Source organism: Equus przewalskii, chromosome 2 (genome assembly GCF_037783145.1).
Source record: "Equus przewalskii isolate Varuska chromosome 2, EquPr2, whole genome shotgun sequence".
NCBI classification, from domain to species: Eukaryota; Metazoa; Chordata; class Mammalia; order Perissodactyla; family Equidae; genus Equus; species Equus przewalskii.
In genome coordinates this window covers 37,684,987-37,699,732 of record NC_091832.1, presented here as the reverse complement: position 1 = coordinate 37,699,732, position 14,746 = coordinate 37,684,987, and the positions used below count along the sequence as shown (strand labels likewise).

The 14,746-nt window shown below is 56.1% G+C and overlaps 1 protein-coding gene across 7 annotated transcripts in view; it reads left to right on the top strand.

Moving 5' to 3' along the window:
- The window catches only part of KAZN (kazrin, periplakin interacting protein), a 1,021,468-nt gene that overhangs the window by 970,636 nt on the left and 36,086 nt on the right, over positions 1 to 14,746 (top strand). For 4 of the 7 annotated variants that reach the window (XM_070602791.1, XM_070602782.1, XM_070602802.1 and 1 more), the window contains 4 exons: positions 2,786 to 2,975; positions 6,261 to 6,391; positions 9,064 to 9,114; positions 10,497 to 10,620. In XM_070602791.1, the coding sequence (XP_070458892.1) occupies positions 2,786 to 2,975; positions 6,261 to 6,391; positions 9,064 to 9,114; positions 10,497 to 10,620 (496 nt within the window). Of the gene's footprint in view, positions 1 to 2,785; positions 2,976 to 6,260; positions 6,392 to 9,061; positions 9,115 to 10,496; positions 12,989 to 14,746 lie in introns of those variants that run through there. The other 3 variants (XR_011535473.1, XM_070602823.1, XM_070602830.1) reach the window with 3 other exon arrangements.

The window sequence follows — 14,746 nt, the reverse complement described above, 5'->3', positions numbered from 1 at the left end:
GGGCAGGGCCTCGCACAGCTCGCCTCTGCCTGCCTCCGGGGTCTTAGCGCCCCATCTCAGGGAGGCCATATATAATCCTGACTCAGCCACCGAGGCTGCTCCTTGTTGAGCGTGACAACAGGCCGACAGTGTCCTGGGCCTTCGTGTGAATTACTCCTCATCTGACTGACTTGTGAGGGAGAAACTGTCAGAATAACAGTTGCTAACTTGCTGGAGTGACTTGCTCAGGATCACACAGAGTTAACTAGTAACAGTGGAGTTTGAACCCAGTTCTGTCTGACTTTTGTCACATGGGGGGGTTTGAGCCAACTTACCAATTCCCAGGAGCCCGAAGCTCTGGGTTCAGAGGCTCAGGAAGGGGCGGAGGCTGGGAGAGAAGAGGCCGTCAGAGCTCCGGGGTCTCTCCCAGCATTAAACTGCATTTAGTGCAAGAGATTCGTCAGAGAAGTGCCTCAGAGATTGCCACAGGGAGATGATGGAGCATGTGTATGCATGTGCATGTGTGTGTGTGTGTTTTAATTCAGACTTTACACACCTTGTCTGCAGTTCACGGCGCTCTTGTTGCTCTGCCTTCGAGGTTTCAGGTCACAAGCAGGCAGGGTGGACAGTGGAGAGGTTCCTCTGCTTCAGACTCACAGGTAGACGCCCGCAGCCTGCAGGAATCTCCATAGGGGACCTCCCCCTTGTCAGGTAGCAAGGATGTCAGGCTACCTGCTGAGTCAGAAGGTGCCACTCCCAGGCCCTGACAGGTGAGGCCCCACCTGGGAGAAGACAGCCGGGTGGGGACAGGAGAGTGGCCCTGCCCAGGCCTCTTTCTGTGCAGCCTTAAACGACAGCTTGTTTCAGGGGCGGCTCGGACCTTCCTGTGCTTTCTGTGTATGTGGCTGGGAATGTTTGCAAGAGGGCAGAGCCGAGGGTTAAATTACCCCAGGATGGCAGACCTGCCTGGGTGCTCATTTCTCTCCCCTGAGCCCACCTTACAGGCACCCATGACGGACTGGGCAGGAGGAAGCAAGGCAGAGGGGTGCCCCCCCAAGAAGCAGCCGCCCACATGGAGTGGTTCAGGATGAGGGCCAGGAGATGCTCGTGCACCCGGAGGGGAAAGCAGATGTGATCCTGAGTGAGGCGCGGTGGCCCAGGGACCATGAGTCTGTGATGTTGGGCCTGCTGCCAGCACGTGGCAAAGACACCCAGCCTCGCTCCTCCTTCAGCAGAGGGGTCGCCGCATTGCTCTCGCATAACAGACTGGTTCCCGGGGCCATCTGCCCAGACAGCAGAGGCCCACTCCCATTTACTCTGCAGATGTCCACTGAGTGCTTCACTGGGTGTGCCCAGCCCCACGCCAGGGAGTGGGGATTCTGTGGTGACCAGACACACCCCCATTCTCTGCCTCATGGACTCAGGGTCTGTATCACTCATGCCAGGTGTTTCCTTGCCCCAGAGGAGCATGGGCACCATGGAACCCACTTGGGTGGGGCTCATAGTCAGGGACCCATGCTTGGGGCCCAACTTGGATGTTGTGCCTGCTGTGCACTTTTGGGGAAACTGCTTAACCTCTCTGATCTTCTGGTTTCTCCTCTGTCGAGCACAGAGAATCCCACACTCCCTACTTGAGACCTAGGGCTGTTGCACTGAGTACATGAGGGTTTTCTAAGCTGGGGGAGGTTATTACCCAGCTACTGACACCTCCCTCTCCCCCACCTCTGCTGTATGGATTTACATTCTCTGGGGGCTGGTGGTGGAAGGGGAGTGATTTCACAGACTCCTGGGGGGTCTGAGCTTCAGGAGCCCTAAAGGCCTTTCATTATACAGATGGGGAAACTGAGGCTCAGAGAAGGCAGTGACTAGTCTAAGATAACATAGCTCGTCAATATGATGAGTGTATATCAGGCATTAGGCCAAGGACTGTCCGTTTATCAGCTGGAATCTTTCTCAAGAGCCCCTGCTCTGCCAGGAAGAGCCTGGGGCTTTGAGCAAGGTATAGAATGTGCTGGAGCTAGGAGAGATGAGATGAGGGTTTTTCATTTTACCTGTGTTCATATGGGGGGCAAAGCCAGCAGTCGCGGTGGCTCTGCCATCTGTAGCGACCCCCTGAGGAGTCAGATTCACCGGAGATCTCAGTGCAAGACCCTTGGGCATCTCCCTCTGTCCTAGCCCGAGCCTGGGGAGCTGCGTGGGAAGTAGAAATTGACTGTGATAAAAAGAACATGCATTCATACATTTCTAATATGTGTCCCTTTTCTGCCAAAATAATTTGAGATCGCTTCTAATAAAACCTACATACCCTGGGGGGAGATGTCCCAAAGCAGAGAGCTCAAACACCAGACGGAGAAAGGAGGAGCTGGCTGACTTTCACCCCACCCCTGTCCCTGGCTTCCTCGCGCCCACTCATTCTCATCGTGTGATGGGGAGCCGCGTGGAGGATTGCCTGTCCCCAGCCTGCACAGTATGGTGCCTCTTGGGGGCAATCGCAGGTTGAATTGAGGAGTTGAGGTGATGGAAGCCAAAGCACCATTTTCTTACCATCTCCTTCAAATCCCAGCTGGTCCTTGGAGAACCCGAAAGAATGGGTCATAAGTGCATCCCTGGTTCCTTTCTGTATTTCTGATCTCACTTTGTGTTGGCTGGAACTAAGGGGTAACTCCAAAGTGGGCCCTCGGGGGAGGCCTGCAGAGCCAGAGGTCAGATTCGTGCCTTTCTCACGATGCAGGGTGATGGCCGCACAGCAGGCCAGAAGGGCCTCTCCATCATGTGATCCTTTTCCTGTCCCCGGCTCTCTCTCCAGGCCAAGCAGTCCTTAGCCACACTGACCAAGGACGTCCCCAAGCGGCATTCCCTCGCCATGCCGGGCGAGACGGTGCTCAACGGCAACCAGGAGTGGGTGGTACAGGCGGACCTCCCGCTGACGGCAGCCATCCGGCAGAGCCAGCAGACTCTCTACCACTCGCATCCCCTCCACCCCGCTGACCGGCAAGGTGAGTGCTGCCCCAGCCACGAGCGTGCCACCCCATGGGGGGGGGCTGCCTCTTTCTTCCCACTGTGGCAGTGGAGGGGGTATGGGTCCCACTATAGCAGCGGAGGGGGTATGGGTCACACTGTAGCAGGAGGGGGGATGTGGGTCACACTGTAGCAGGAGGGGGTATGGATCACACTATAGCAGCGGAGGGGGTATGGGTCACACTGTAGCAGGAGGGGGATGTGGGTCACACTGTAGCAGCAGTGGGGGATGTGGGTCACACTGTAGCAGCAGAGGGGGCATGGGTCCCACTGTAACAGTGGAGGGGGTATGGGTCACACTGTAGCAGGAGGGGGGTGTGGGTCACACTGTAGCAGAGGAGGGGGCGTGGGTCACACTGTAGCAGCAGTGGGGGATGTGGATCACACTGTAGCAGGAGGGGGTGTGGGTCACACTGGAGCAGGAGGGGATGTGGATCACACTGTAGCAGGAGGGGGCGTGGGTCACACTCTAGCAGCAGTGGGGGATGTGGATCACACTGTAGCAGGAGGGGGCATGGGTCACACTGTAGCAGCAGTGGGGGATGTGGATCACACTGTAGCAGGAGGGGGCATGGGTCACACTGTAGCAGCAGTGGGGGATGTGGATCACACTGTAGCAGGAGGGGGTGTGGGTCACACTGGAGCAGGAGGGGGATGTGGGTCCCACTGTAGCAGGAGGGGGATGTGGGTCACACTGTAGCAGGAGGGGGCGTGGGTCACACTGTAGCAGGAGGGGGCGTGGGTCACACTGTAGCAGGAGGGGGCGTGGGTCACACTGTAGCAGGAGGGGGATGTGGGTCCCACTGTAGCAGGAGGGGGATGTGGGTCACACTGTAGCAGGAGGGGGCGTGGGTCACACTGTAGCAGGAGGGGGATGTGGGTCACACTGTAGCAGCAGTGGGGGATGTGGGTCACACTGTAGCAGCAGAGGGGGCATGGGTCCCACTGTAACAGTGGAGGGGGTATGGGTCACACTGTAGCAGGAGGGGGGTGTGGGTCACACTGTAGCAGAGGAGGGGGCGTGGGTCACACTGTAGCAGCAGTGGGGGATGTGGATCACACTGTAGCAGGAGGGGGTGTGGGTCACACTGTAGCAGGAGGGGGTGTGGGTCACACTGTAGCAGGAGGGGGTGTGGGTCCCACTGTAACAGTGGAGGGGGTATGGGTCACACTGTAGCAGCAGTGGGGGATGTGGATCACACTGTAGCAGGAGGGGGTGTGGGTCACACTGGAGCAGGAGGGGGCGTGGGTCACACTGTAGCAGCAGAGGGGGCGTGGGGCAGAGGCTGTGGGCTCACATGACTGAGGAGTCTAAGAGATGGACCTCAGGCTTGGCTGGACCCCGAGGCTCAGACAGTATCTGGGTCTGTCTAACCATCTCTCCATCTCTCAGCTCTGCCTGCCTCCATTTGGCCTCCTCTTGAGGCGCTCTTCCTGTGAGGCAGCAAACCAGTCCCCAGCAGTTTCAGGCTTTTAAGGTCCTTGCAGCTCAAAAGTCTTGAGGAAAAGAAACTCTCTTTCTCTGTGTCCATAGCAAATCCCATGGGTGGATCCTGATTGGCCAGCCCAGGTCACATGCCCATCCCTGGACCAAGGGGTTGGGTATGCTGATTGGCCAGCCTGGGTCACATGGGCAGCCTTTGTCAGGGGAGGCAGTGGAGCTCCGTGATTGACAACTCCACCCAATCACAGGATGTCCAGGAGAGGCGGACATAAATGTCACAGGTGTTCCCACCTGACCTCTGAGGGGGAGGAGGGGCCTGGCCTCCAGGCAGCATCTGAGTTTCTGCCCACGGGACAAGCCCCAAACTCCTCTGCACATATGTGGCCCTCTAGTTCCATTCCTTTGCCCTCCTGTGCGTGGCTGCCGCTGCATAGCAGGTGCACGTTGGGGACAGGCAGCTGGCCTTCAGAGCCCTTGGGACCCGCCCTCACTGAGCTGAGAACCCAAGCCCCAACTGCAAAGACACCACCCCCACCCCCACAACCTCCCCAGTAGACCATAGGGCCACTGGGGACAAGGATTGTCTTGGTAATATCACCCCACCTGATCGCATGCTGCCTGCACACAGTAGGCCCTCCGTCAGTCGTGTTGAACAGTAGGGATTTTCTCCATCCACCACCCATCGGCATCTGCAGACAGGAAAGTGTTCTGCTGGGGGCCTCAGGTGGGCTTCCGGGCTGTGCCTTCCCAGCCGAGCCTTCCATTCGATGACTATTTCTCCAGCACCTACTGTGTGCCAGCACCATGAGCTCGGGGTCCAGCATGGATAGAACCCCTGGGGTGCCTCCCACACGGAGCTGACATTGTAGGTGTGAAGTCAGACAGCACACTTGTAAATAGGCTGACACATAGCATGATGACAGACTGTAATTGGGGCAGGGAGAGAAATCAATGGAAAACAGGCACTTTGATGGGGAAAAGACAGTGGGGAGAGCTGATCTGGGGGAGGCCTCGGGACAGCCTGAGACCCGAACAATGAGATGCACTCAGTGGGCAGCAGGGCCAGCACAGGCCGAGGCGGGAGAGACATGGGGTGTGTCAGTGCTGTCACAAGACTGGTGTGACTCCAGCACAGTGACAGGGGACCAGCTGAGGCTGGTGGCTGGGCAGGGCCACATCCCACTGGGCCTCAGTGACCAGGAGGAGGAGCATTCGTTTTTTCCCCCCCGGGGTGACCAGATGGCTAGCCCTCGCTGCCATATGAGGAGTGGGGGCAGGGAGGCCCACTGGTGGACGCCATGATCTTCCAGGCGAGACGGTGGTGGCCTGGGCTCAGGTGGTGGCAGTGGGGTTGGAGAGAAGTGGACACATTGGGAGTTGCGTATGGAGGCGTTGCTGGTGGATGGGTGTGGGGTGTGGGGGAAAGAGAGCCGGTGGTGGCCTCTAGGCTTCTTGCCTGGGAAGCTGCTTTGACCAGTGGCTAGGATGGAACCCGGTCAAGGGAACATCCAGGCGCTGGGAGCATTGTGAGGACAGTCACTGGGGTTCCTGGAAACTTCTGCATCATCTTCTCCTTCACCCTGCTTAGGAGGAGGCCTAATTGCATCCAGAGGCTATGGGAGATTGTTCTTGCCGGCTGCTCTCTGGTGGCATATGGGGCCGTGGAACAGAGGGGCAGAGAGCTGGGCTAGTCTCTTCTCTTCTCACCATCTCAGTGTTCTCACCTGTATAACGGGGGCATTGGGTGGAGTCATCTAAAGGCAGTGAAGGCGAGGACATTCTCTCCATCCCTCACTCACCAGCTGTCCCTGCTTTCCAGCGGTCAGGGTGAGCCCCTGCCACTCCCGGCAGCCCTCTGTCATCTCCGATGCATCTGCCGCTGAAGGCGACCGGTCATCCACGCCAAGCGACATCAACTCCCCTCGACACCGGACACACTCCCTCTGCAACGTAAGGCCAGCAGCCGCTGGGCCGGGGCCCTGGGCCCTGCCCGGACCCCGAAGCGGGGGGTGGAGGGGTGAAGACGCACCTGCTGTTTCCTCTCGTCCACCCAGGGAGCACTCTGGCGAAGGCATTTCCTGTTCTGTTCTCTCCTTTTGCAAGAAGAGATGGATGTGGGGAGAGAAAGAAATGAGGCCCGTGTGCTCCTTGTGTCCGGGAGGGCAAGGAAAGTCCAGAGGAAGGCGGGCCTGGGTCGGCCACGGGGTCTGAGCAGCCCAGGGTTCCCTCTGGTGGGCTTCTCCTCCCAGACCTCGCCCTCCGGAGCCGGGCCTCGCCAGCACCCCTGCACTTCCCTTAGAGTCAGCTCTCATCCTCCGTCCAGGGAAGAGCCGGAGTTTTCTGAATTTCCAGGAGCTTTGGCACATACTGCCTCTGGAGAGACATCCTGTGAATTCGTTCTAAGTTTTTCGCTTTGCTTATTTAGTCAAACGTTTTCTGATTGCATACTGGGTGCCAGCCACCAAGAGGCACAGGTCCCTGGTCACCTAACTCGATGATGAGTAGGGGAGACAGGTTCCCGAGGAGTGAGTGGGTGAATGTCAGTGGGACAGGAGGGCGCCCTGTGGAGGCTCTGACATGAAACACTGGGGCCAGGGTGTGGGGGCCACTTGTCATTTTTGTTCCCTCACACGGTTCGTAATACGGAGGGCTCCCCTGCCATGTCCTGAAGACAGAGAACACAGTAGGGTTAGGGCTCCAAAAGCAGGGAAAGGCTTTCTCAAAACCTCCATGACTGTTGCTTTATCAACCAGCAAGACAGACAGCAAAAAAGGAATGAGGTGAAGATAGTGGGAAGGAAAGACAGGCTGACCGTCACATGCTGAGGACATAATTATCTACCTGGAAAACTCAAGAGAGTAACTTGGAAAAGCTCTTAGATCTAATAATAAGCTGGTATATAACGGTACTGGCTGAAAATCAATTTATAAAAAACAGTAACTTTTCTATATACAAGTAATCATAATGGAAGCAATGTTTCCATCTACAGTGACAATGCAGAGCTTACAGAAATAGCTAAGACTAAATGTAGCGTAAGCTGCCTCAGCTGCGGACGGGCAGCAGGGCCCGCTCACGTCAGGACCAGGAGCAGGTCGCTTGCAGGCTGGGGCCCCGCTGAGCGCTGGAGTCCTGTTTTAACTGGGGCTTTAAGAAAGCAGTGGGTTCTACCCTTGTCCCCAGGAGAGGACCCTGGTGACAAAGGCTATCTTGACTGACAGAACCAAGACAAGGAAGGTGAGCCCTGGAGGGCCTCTGGCACCTGTTCTCTAGTTCTGAGGGACCATGGCTTCTACCCACAGCCAGCAGTGCCTTCACGCCCACAGCACGAGCCTGGCACCCCGGGTCTCCGTGCACGCCCCAGACGAGAACACCTTCCCACGGGCCATATGTTTGTGTCTTCTCACGGTGGACCCAAGGGGGCTGTGACAGCCGAAATGCTGCTGGGAAATCGATTCTGCAGAAAGAGTCTCTTGAAGTGCATTTGGCACGGGCCAGCGTTTTGCCCAGCTCGGCCTCATTCTCTTCCCCATAAGTTTGGCAAAGGTGGCCCTACGCAGGGTACACCTATCTTAGCTGCCTGCCAGTGAGTTCTGTTTGCAACCTTGAGATGGGACCACAGACTAAACTACCATTTGTCCGATCTGCCTGCCCTCAACCACCTTCACCCCACAGCTCGACAGATGTGCACACGGCTGAGCCAGGAGACCCTGAAGGGAACTCCAGGGAACCCTCGGGTCTCAGGCATTTGACCTGCCACCAGCAAGAACGGCCCAGTCTGGACTAGGGACCCCCCCGCCCCCGCCATCCCCTCATGTACTGGCCACTAATTTAGAGCAGATGCATAGTCTCAGCACAGAGAGGCTGGAGGAAGTTGATGGATGTTCGCCCAAGTGACGCAATGTTTCATGGGCATTTTGCCCGCAATTCTGGAAACAACCACCAGGGGGTCTCCCTAGTAATGACTTGTGATGCAAATAACGTCTGCCCCAGGCAGGGCCAGCTGATCCTGGGATGTAGGGGGGAGGCTTTGTACGGCCACCGGGAGGAGCCCTGGACCAGGGGGAACCAGAGAGTTCTGAATCTGAGTTGTCGCCCTGCTTTAATGAGCTCCATGATGTCGTACTGCCCAGAGCCTCTCTTGTATCCGTAAATGAGGCTGCCCCCCATAAGAGATTCACTGTGGTGTTTGTGGGGGAAGTTACAGGCCACAGATCTCCCAAATCCCCTCCCCTGAAATTCTTTTATTTTTGTGTTTTATATAAAATTATATTTCTTTATGAAAAGCACCGAGTATAACCAACCTCCAGTTCTAACACGATGGACCAACTGGGACAGGAACTTAGAAGCCTTTGAGTGACTGCTTTGTTAGTCAGAGGGTGTTGGGGTCAAGAGGGCAGAGCAGGCAGGAGAGCACCCCAGGGCGCCTGGCCAGGACCCCTGGTGCAGGCACCACCCCTGAGCCATGTGGGAGTGCTTCAGGGCTGGGGGGTGGGTTCCCCACCACAGAGGTGGGGTGGTCCCTAAGGAATGGCTTCCCTCCACGGAAGACCCCATGGGCCAGCCCTGCTCTCAAGTGTCATGTGTCTCTGCTGTTTCATCTTCCTCCTCTCCTTTGGCTACAGGGCGACAGTCCCGGCCCGGTTCAGAAGAACCTGCACAACCCTATTGTACAGGTAGGTGTGCTTTCCCTGGCTACTCGGGTCCTCCCTCCACCCCAGCTTGGCCATGACTTCGCCCCTTGTTCCCCTGGGCCCTCGGCAGCCCCCCTTCCATACTCGGGCATCCAAGGCAGAGAGGAGTTAAGCCATTACCCAGTCCCACATAGGTTGGTGCCTGGGCCAGGCTCAGCAGCTGGGTCTGCCTTTCCATGTCGTCCTCCCGACCTGTGGACCCACTGAGTGCATCACACATCTTCTGTCCTGCTGCCCTGGTGAGTGGCTTCTCCCGAGAGCCACAGGCCAATGACCCAGGCCATGGGCTCTTTGGGCCCCTGCTGCAGGAAACTCTCAAAAATTCATTTTAAACATTTCAGTACTTTATCATCAGAGTGACGAGGGGGCGGCAGCAGGGGAAACAACCTGAATTTGAGGGTCAGAAGGGGTCTCTGAGATCAGCTCTCTAGACGCGGGGCTCCCACATGATCTAAGCACTGCTCCTCTGCACCCGGGTCCTGGCACATTACCCCTGGAGATTCTGGTCCACCATGTGTGGGTTGAGGCCTGGAATTCAGGTAATTCTGATGTGTTTTGGAAAACATCAGTCTAGTCTAACCCTCCACCTTTTTGACGGGTAATGCCACCCCGTGTTTGTTTAAAGCACTTGACAGTTTGCAAAGCTCTCCTGCAGCCACCACCCCCTAATCTGTGTAGTTATCCCGAGTCAGGGGGATATCATCATCATCATCATCATCGTTATCCCCACATCACAGATGAGAAAACTAGGCTCAGAGAAGCTGGGGGCTCTCCAGGCTTCCATGGGTAGTAACGTAATCAGGACTGGAACCAAGCCCCAACCTCGGGGCTCTCCCGTGGCCAGTCCTGCTTCTTGCCCAGGGCCTTGAGGTCCTTGCCCTTGGCTGACATAAAGCTCAAGTTTCCTACTTGCTCGATTTCTGGACTCTCCCGGGGCCCCTTTTCCACGGGGCCTTTTTCACAGGGTACTTGTGCGCTTGCTGCAGTGACCCTGCAGACGAGCCTCTGGCCCGGCCTGTCTGAGAGGGTGGACATGTGCCTGCCAGCCGTCAAGAAGCGCTGGAAGGCTGTGCGCAAACCGAATTTAAAAGATAGTAGTACAAACACCCCCAGCTGCTAAAGGTCATTGGATGCTCATGCGCCAGGCCCTGTTCTCAGTGTTTCTCTCCTCACTGGCATCCCCATGGCAGTCTTGGGTGGGTCCTTTTGGTGTCCCCGAGAGGTTCTGGCATTCGTAATCACTGGGGGCCAGTCCCTCAGCCCTGGCCACCCCGCCCCTCCACCCAGCACTGTCCTCTGCGCCCAGCTCAGATTAGCTTTCTTCTTCTCCCCTCCCCCTCCGCCACGTGGCCCCGACTCTGCAGTCACTAGAGGATCTTGAAGACCAAAAACGGAAAAAGAAGAAAGAGAAGATGGGATTCGGCTCCATCTCGCGCGTCTTCGCCAGAGGGAAGCAGCGGAAGTCCCTCGACCCCGGCCTCTTTGATGGTACCGCCCCCGATTATTACATAGAGGAGGACGCGGACTGGTGACCCGCCTCCCTTCGCCTGCGGCCCGGCAGGCGTGTCTGTGCGTGTGGACGTGCGTGCGTGCGTGCGAGCGAGCGTGGGGGGGTGCGCGTCTGGGCGTGCGTGGCGGTGCGTGTGCCCGCGAGCTCTCGCCCACGTGGGTGCTGGGTGTGGCCAGGCGCCAACGCACGTGTGACCCCGCCCCCTGCGCCGCCACCTCTGTAATTGATGTACATACTACAAACGTGTGTGAACCTGTCAACTCTGTCGTCTTTGGAGCGATGCAGTTGTGTTGTTAATCTGGGTTTCTGTTTTTGGTTTTTTTTCTATGTTTTTCTTTTCTTTTTGTTTGGTTCGTTGGGTTGTTTTGTTTCCCCCCGTCCCCGCACCCCCTTCCTTTTTATGAAACTTGAAAACTTGAAGGACTGCTGTGTATTTGTAAATAACAAAACTATTGTGCACTCCGTGCTTGTAAATGTCCCTTGTCCAAACTGCTACTTCTGGAGCCCGTCTCCCCGAGGATGTGGTCTGTTTTTGATGTCCACCCCCCATCCCCACCCCGGTGTGAACGTGTGGGACCAGACCCTGCTCTGGGGCGCGGCCAAGTCACTTTAACTCCAAAACGCCATCCTCATCAGGGTAAGGTCTGCCCTCCGCAGAGGCTCGCGAACCCGACCAGGGGGTCCTCCTCTGGGCTCGGTTTGTCAGAGGTCAAACGGGCTCTTTTTAAGGGCCTGCCAGTTTTTAAATTGCGTTGCCATTTCTTTATGGAAAAAAAGAAAATTGTTCCATTTAATTTATTTGCACAAATGCAAAAGACTTATTCTATCTAAATTATGACATAAATATTGGAATGTCTATTTTTCCACGGGGCGGGTGGGAGCTGGTGTCTCTGTCGACTTGTCTGTTTTATTACTGTGCTGCTGCCACACTGTGCAAGGTAGAGTTAGGGTGACTCGGACCAGGGACCGTTGGACTCCAGAGCTTGCTTCTCTCCGTTCTTTCCTCTCTCTCCCGCATCCTTGCGCCCTGCATGGAAGCGCGCGCCCCCTTCCTCCCACCCAGCTCTCTCCAGGCCTTTCTCTATCTATTTATTGATCTGAAATACAGAACACTGACCTCCGTGAGCAGAGCGCCTACTGCAGTGGTCACTTTCTCTTGGGTCTGTCTTTTGAGAGAGTTTAGACATGGAGACAGCCAGCCGCATGACCACAGGGTACGACCGCAGGGACCCTGGGCCCCAGTCGGTTCCTCACAGATCCTTGAGCGGCAGACGTTCCTCCCTGCAGCTGTGTCTTTCTCGTCCTTGGTTCATTCTGCACGGTGGCCAGGCAGGTGTCACTGGGGGAGGCGCCCGTCTCAAGGGGAGGGCTGTTAGGCACACAGGGTCCAGCACCGGAGCCTCTGCCCTCCTCATTCTGGTTGGTTCCCCCAGCCGCGCTGAACAGAATCTCTCGGGATCCCTCGGGCCCTGTCCTCCCACTTGTCATAGCAGCCTGAGCCCGCTCACCCCAGGAGAGAAGGGCTGGCAGGAAGCTCTGCCCATTGGGGGAGCAGGTTTGGCCCCAGGGCGGCTTCACCAGCAAAGGCACCGTGTGCATGGTAACACCAGGCCATGGAGACCACATGCACCTCCCACGGCCCAAAGCGACGTTCCCTCTCACCTGTGAACCCGCTCTGCTCCACCTTAACCGCTAATGCAGCTCCACTGACACGCCCTCTGAACAATAGTTGCGCTTTCTGCTAACAAGTAACATTTTCAGCTCTTACAAAGAAACAAGGGGATTTTAAAATGCTGGAGCATCTCTATCAGGATGGATAGGATATTTTGTCCCAAATCTCTCAAACAAACAGAAAAGCCCCAAGGGTGTCCCCTTTCCTCCTGCCTGGTGGGGGTTGGGACGGAGCAGGCAGGGTACCTCGTAAGGACCTCTCTGGCGGTCTTCGGCTAAGCTGTTGACCCGAGCCTGGCTGTGCGGGAGAGCGGCCAGAGCTGGCATCTCGCTCTACAGAGAGAGATTTTTAGAAAATACTTTTCTCCCCCATGAATTTCTTTTTTCTTTTGGTTGGTTTTTATTGTTTTCCCTTTACTTATGAGAAAATAAGATCGCAGCCACTCCTGGTAAGGATTTAGGAGTTCCTTCTCATTTCAGTTTTTGTAAATTAGGAGATAATTCTAAGAGTTACTAAGGATGATTTATTTAAGAGAACTACGTCAAATAGCGAATGAGTTATGGGTAACATTAGATGAAAATAACCTTTCCCGTGGGAAAGGTTTCTCGAAGGCATGGATGCAAATATAAAATATAAAAAAAAAAAATCTAAATAAAGCTTATTTTAAAATATTACCGAATTCGATGTTATTTGATTGCTTCTATCTGGCTCCGGGTGGGAGGCAAGGCCCGGCCTGACCTGCGCCCTGGAATCCCAGGGCTGGGTCCTGAGGGGCTGAGGGCAGGGGCCGAGGAAAGCTGGCTGGATTCTGGGCCCGTGGAGGGTGGCCTCCCAGAAACATCTCGTCTTTGTGGCCCTGACTGTAATTTGGAGGAGCTGCCGGCCTCCGGGGCTGCCCGTGGTCCTGTCACACCACCTCCGAGCCTGGCGCTCCGGCCCTGCCTTCTCCAGCCCAGCGGCCCGGTCAGCTTTCATCTGCTTCCTTCTCCCCCCAGCGCTCCTTCCAGAGGCCCAGAGGTGGGGCCTGTTATTTCCTGCAGACCCCAGTGGGCCGCTGCATCGTCCCAACCCCTCAGCTTCCCTGGGACTGAAAGGAGCTTAAGAGAGAAATCGAGGGGGCCACAGGGCATCCCTCACGAAGCGCAGTGGCCAGGCTTTTCTGAGCCCCGTGAGCCCCCCAGACACAAAGTCGGGACCTCCCCCAGTGGGACTCCACAGTTTGGTCCCAGAAGAGGCCGCCCCGATACCCCAGTCCCTGCTCATAGCCGGTGCCCTCAACTTCTGTCTCCCAACCTAAAAGCAAATCCTCTAGCAATAAGACTGATGGAAATTGGGCCTTTTAACTCCCCTGTCATTTCTGCTGGAAGAAAGCTCAAAGCTCCAAGCTCCGTGATGGATAGACCATGCCGAGAGGTTGTAGAGCTCAGGACTGCGAGGAACTTAGGAGCATCCACCCCAGCAGTTCTCAACCTGGCCACACATGAGAATCACCTGGGGAGTTTTCAAAAAAAATTACCGATGCCGGGCCATACCCCTGAAGCAGAATGCTGTTCAACCTTCTCAGATGATTCTAAGGTGCAGCCAGGATTGACAACCACTGGGCTTGTCTTGAGGGAGGGCAAGCGGCCCAGACATGTGCCACTGCTCCCCCTCTCTGGCCTCATGCAGACATCATTAATCGATTAAAGAGCTCTTCCTCCAGCCCACAGTGGCCTCTGATTTCTTCACTTTAGCCACTGCCAATCAGTCAGAGGTGGTGTCCCGGAACTAACCCAGCCCCCCACACTGGACACGTGGGGAAACTTTGGCCCAGAAAGGAGTGACTTGGCCAGGATCTCAGCTCTCGCTCCTACAATCCTGTGACCTTCTCATGGGCCGGGTCACACCTTCTTCAAGACTTCTTAGCTCTACTCAGAAGCCACACTGCCTCCTTCGTTAATCTTCTCTGAGACCTTGCCCCAAATGGTCCGACTTCAGGTGGCACCGGTTAGTCAGAAACTGTAGTAGGGCTGCCCAAGGCATCCAGCGCCAGTGTACAGCTGCACAGGCTGTGAACTGCATTACTCTAGAAGGCACTACTGTGTGAATGGCGCCCTGAGTTGTGCAGTGCACCAGCTGTGTGGCTGTGCTGTGTGGCCCTTCTCTGTGCTCTCCCACCCGCGCTGGCAGGCTCCAACAGGTGTAACCTAGTAACAGTAATAACAATAATAATAATACCTAACATTTATTAAGCCCTTACCATGGGCCAGGGTCCATGCTGCGCACTTTACACGTATTAACCCAGTTAACCCTCCAACAGCCTACATTATCGACGAGAAAACTGAGGTTAAGGAAATCGTCCAGGGTCAGGAACTAGTAAACAGTGGAACTGGGCTTCCAGCGTCGGGGGTCTGTAGTGCCCTGAGCCGCTCCACCGTCCAGGCGGTGAGAGG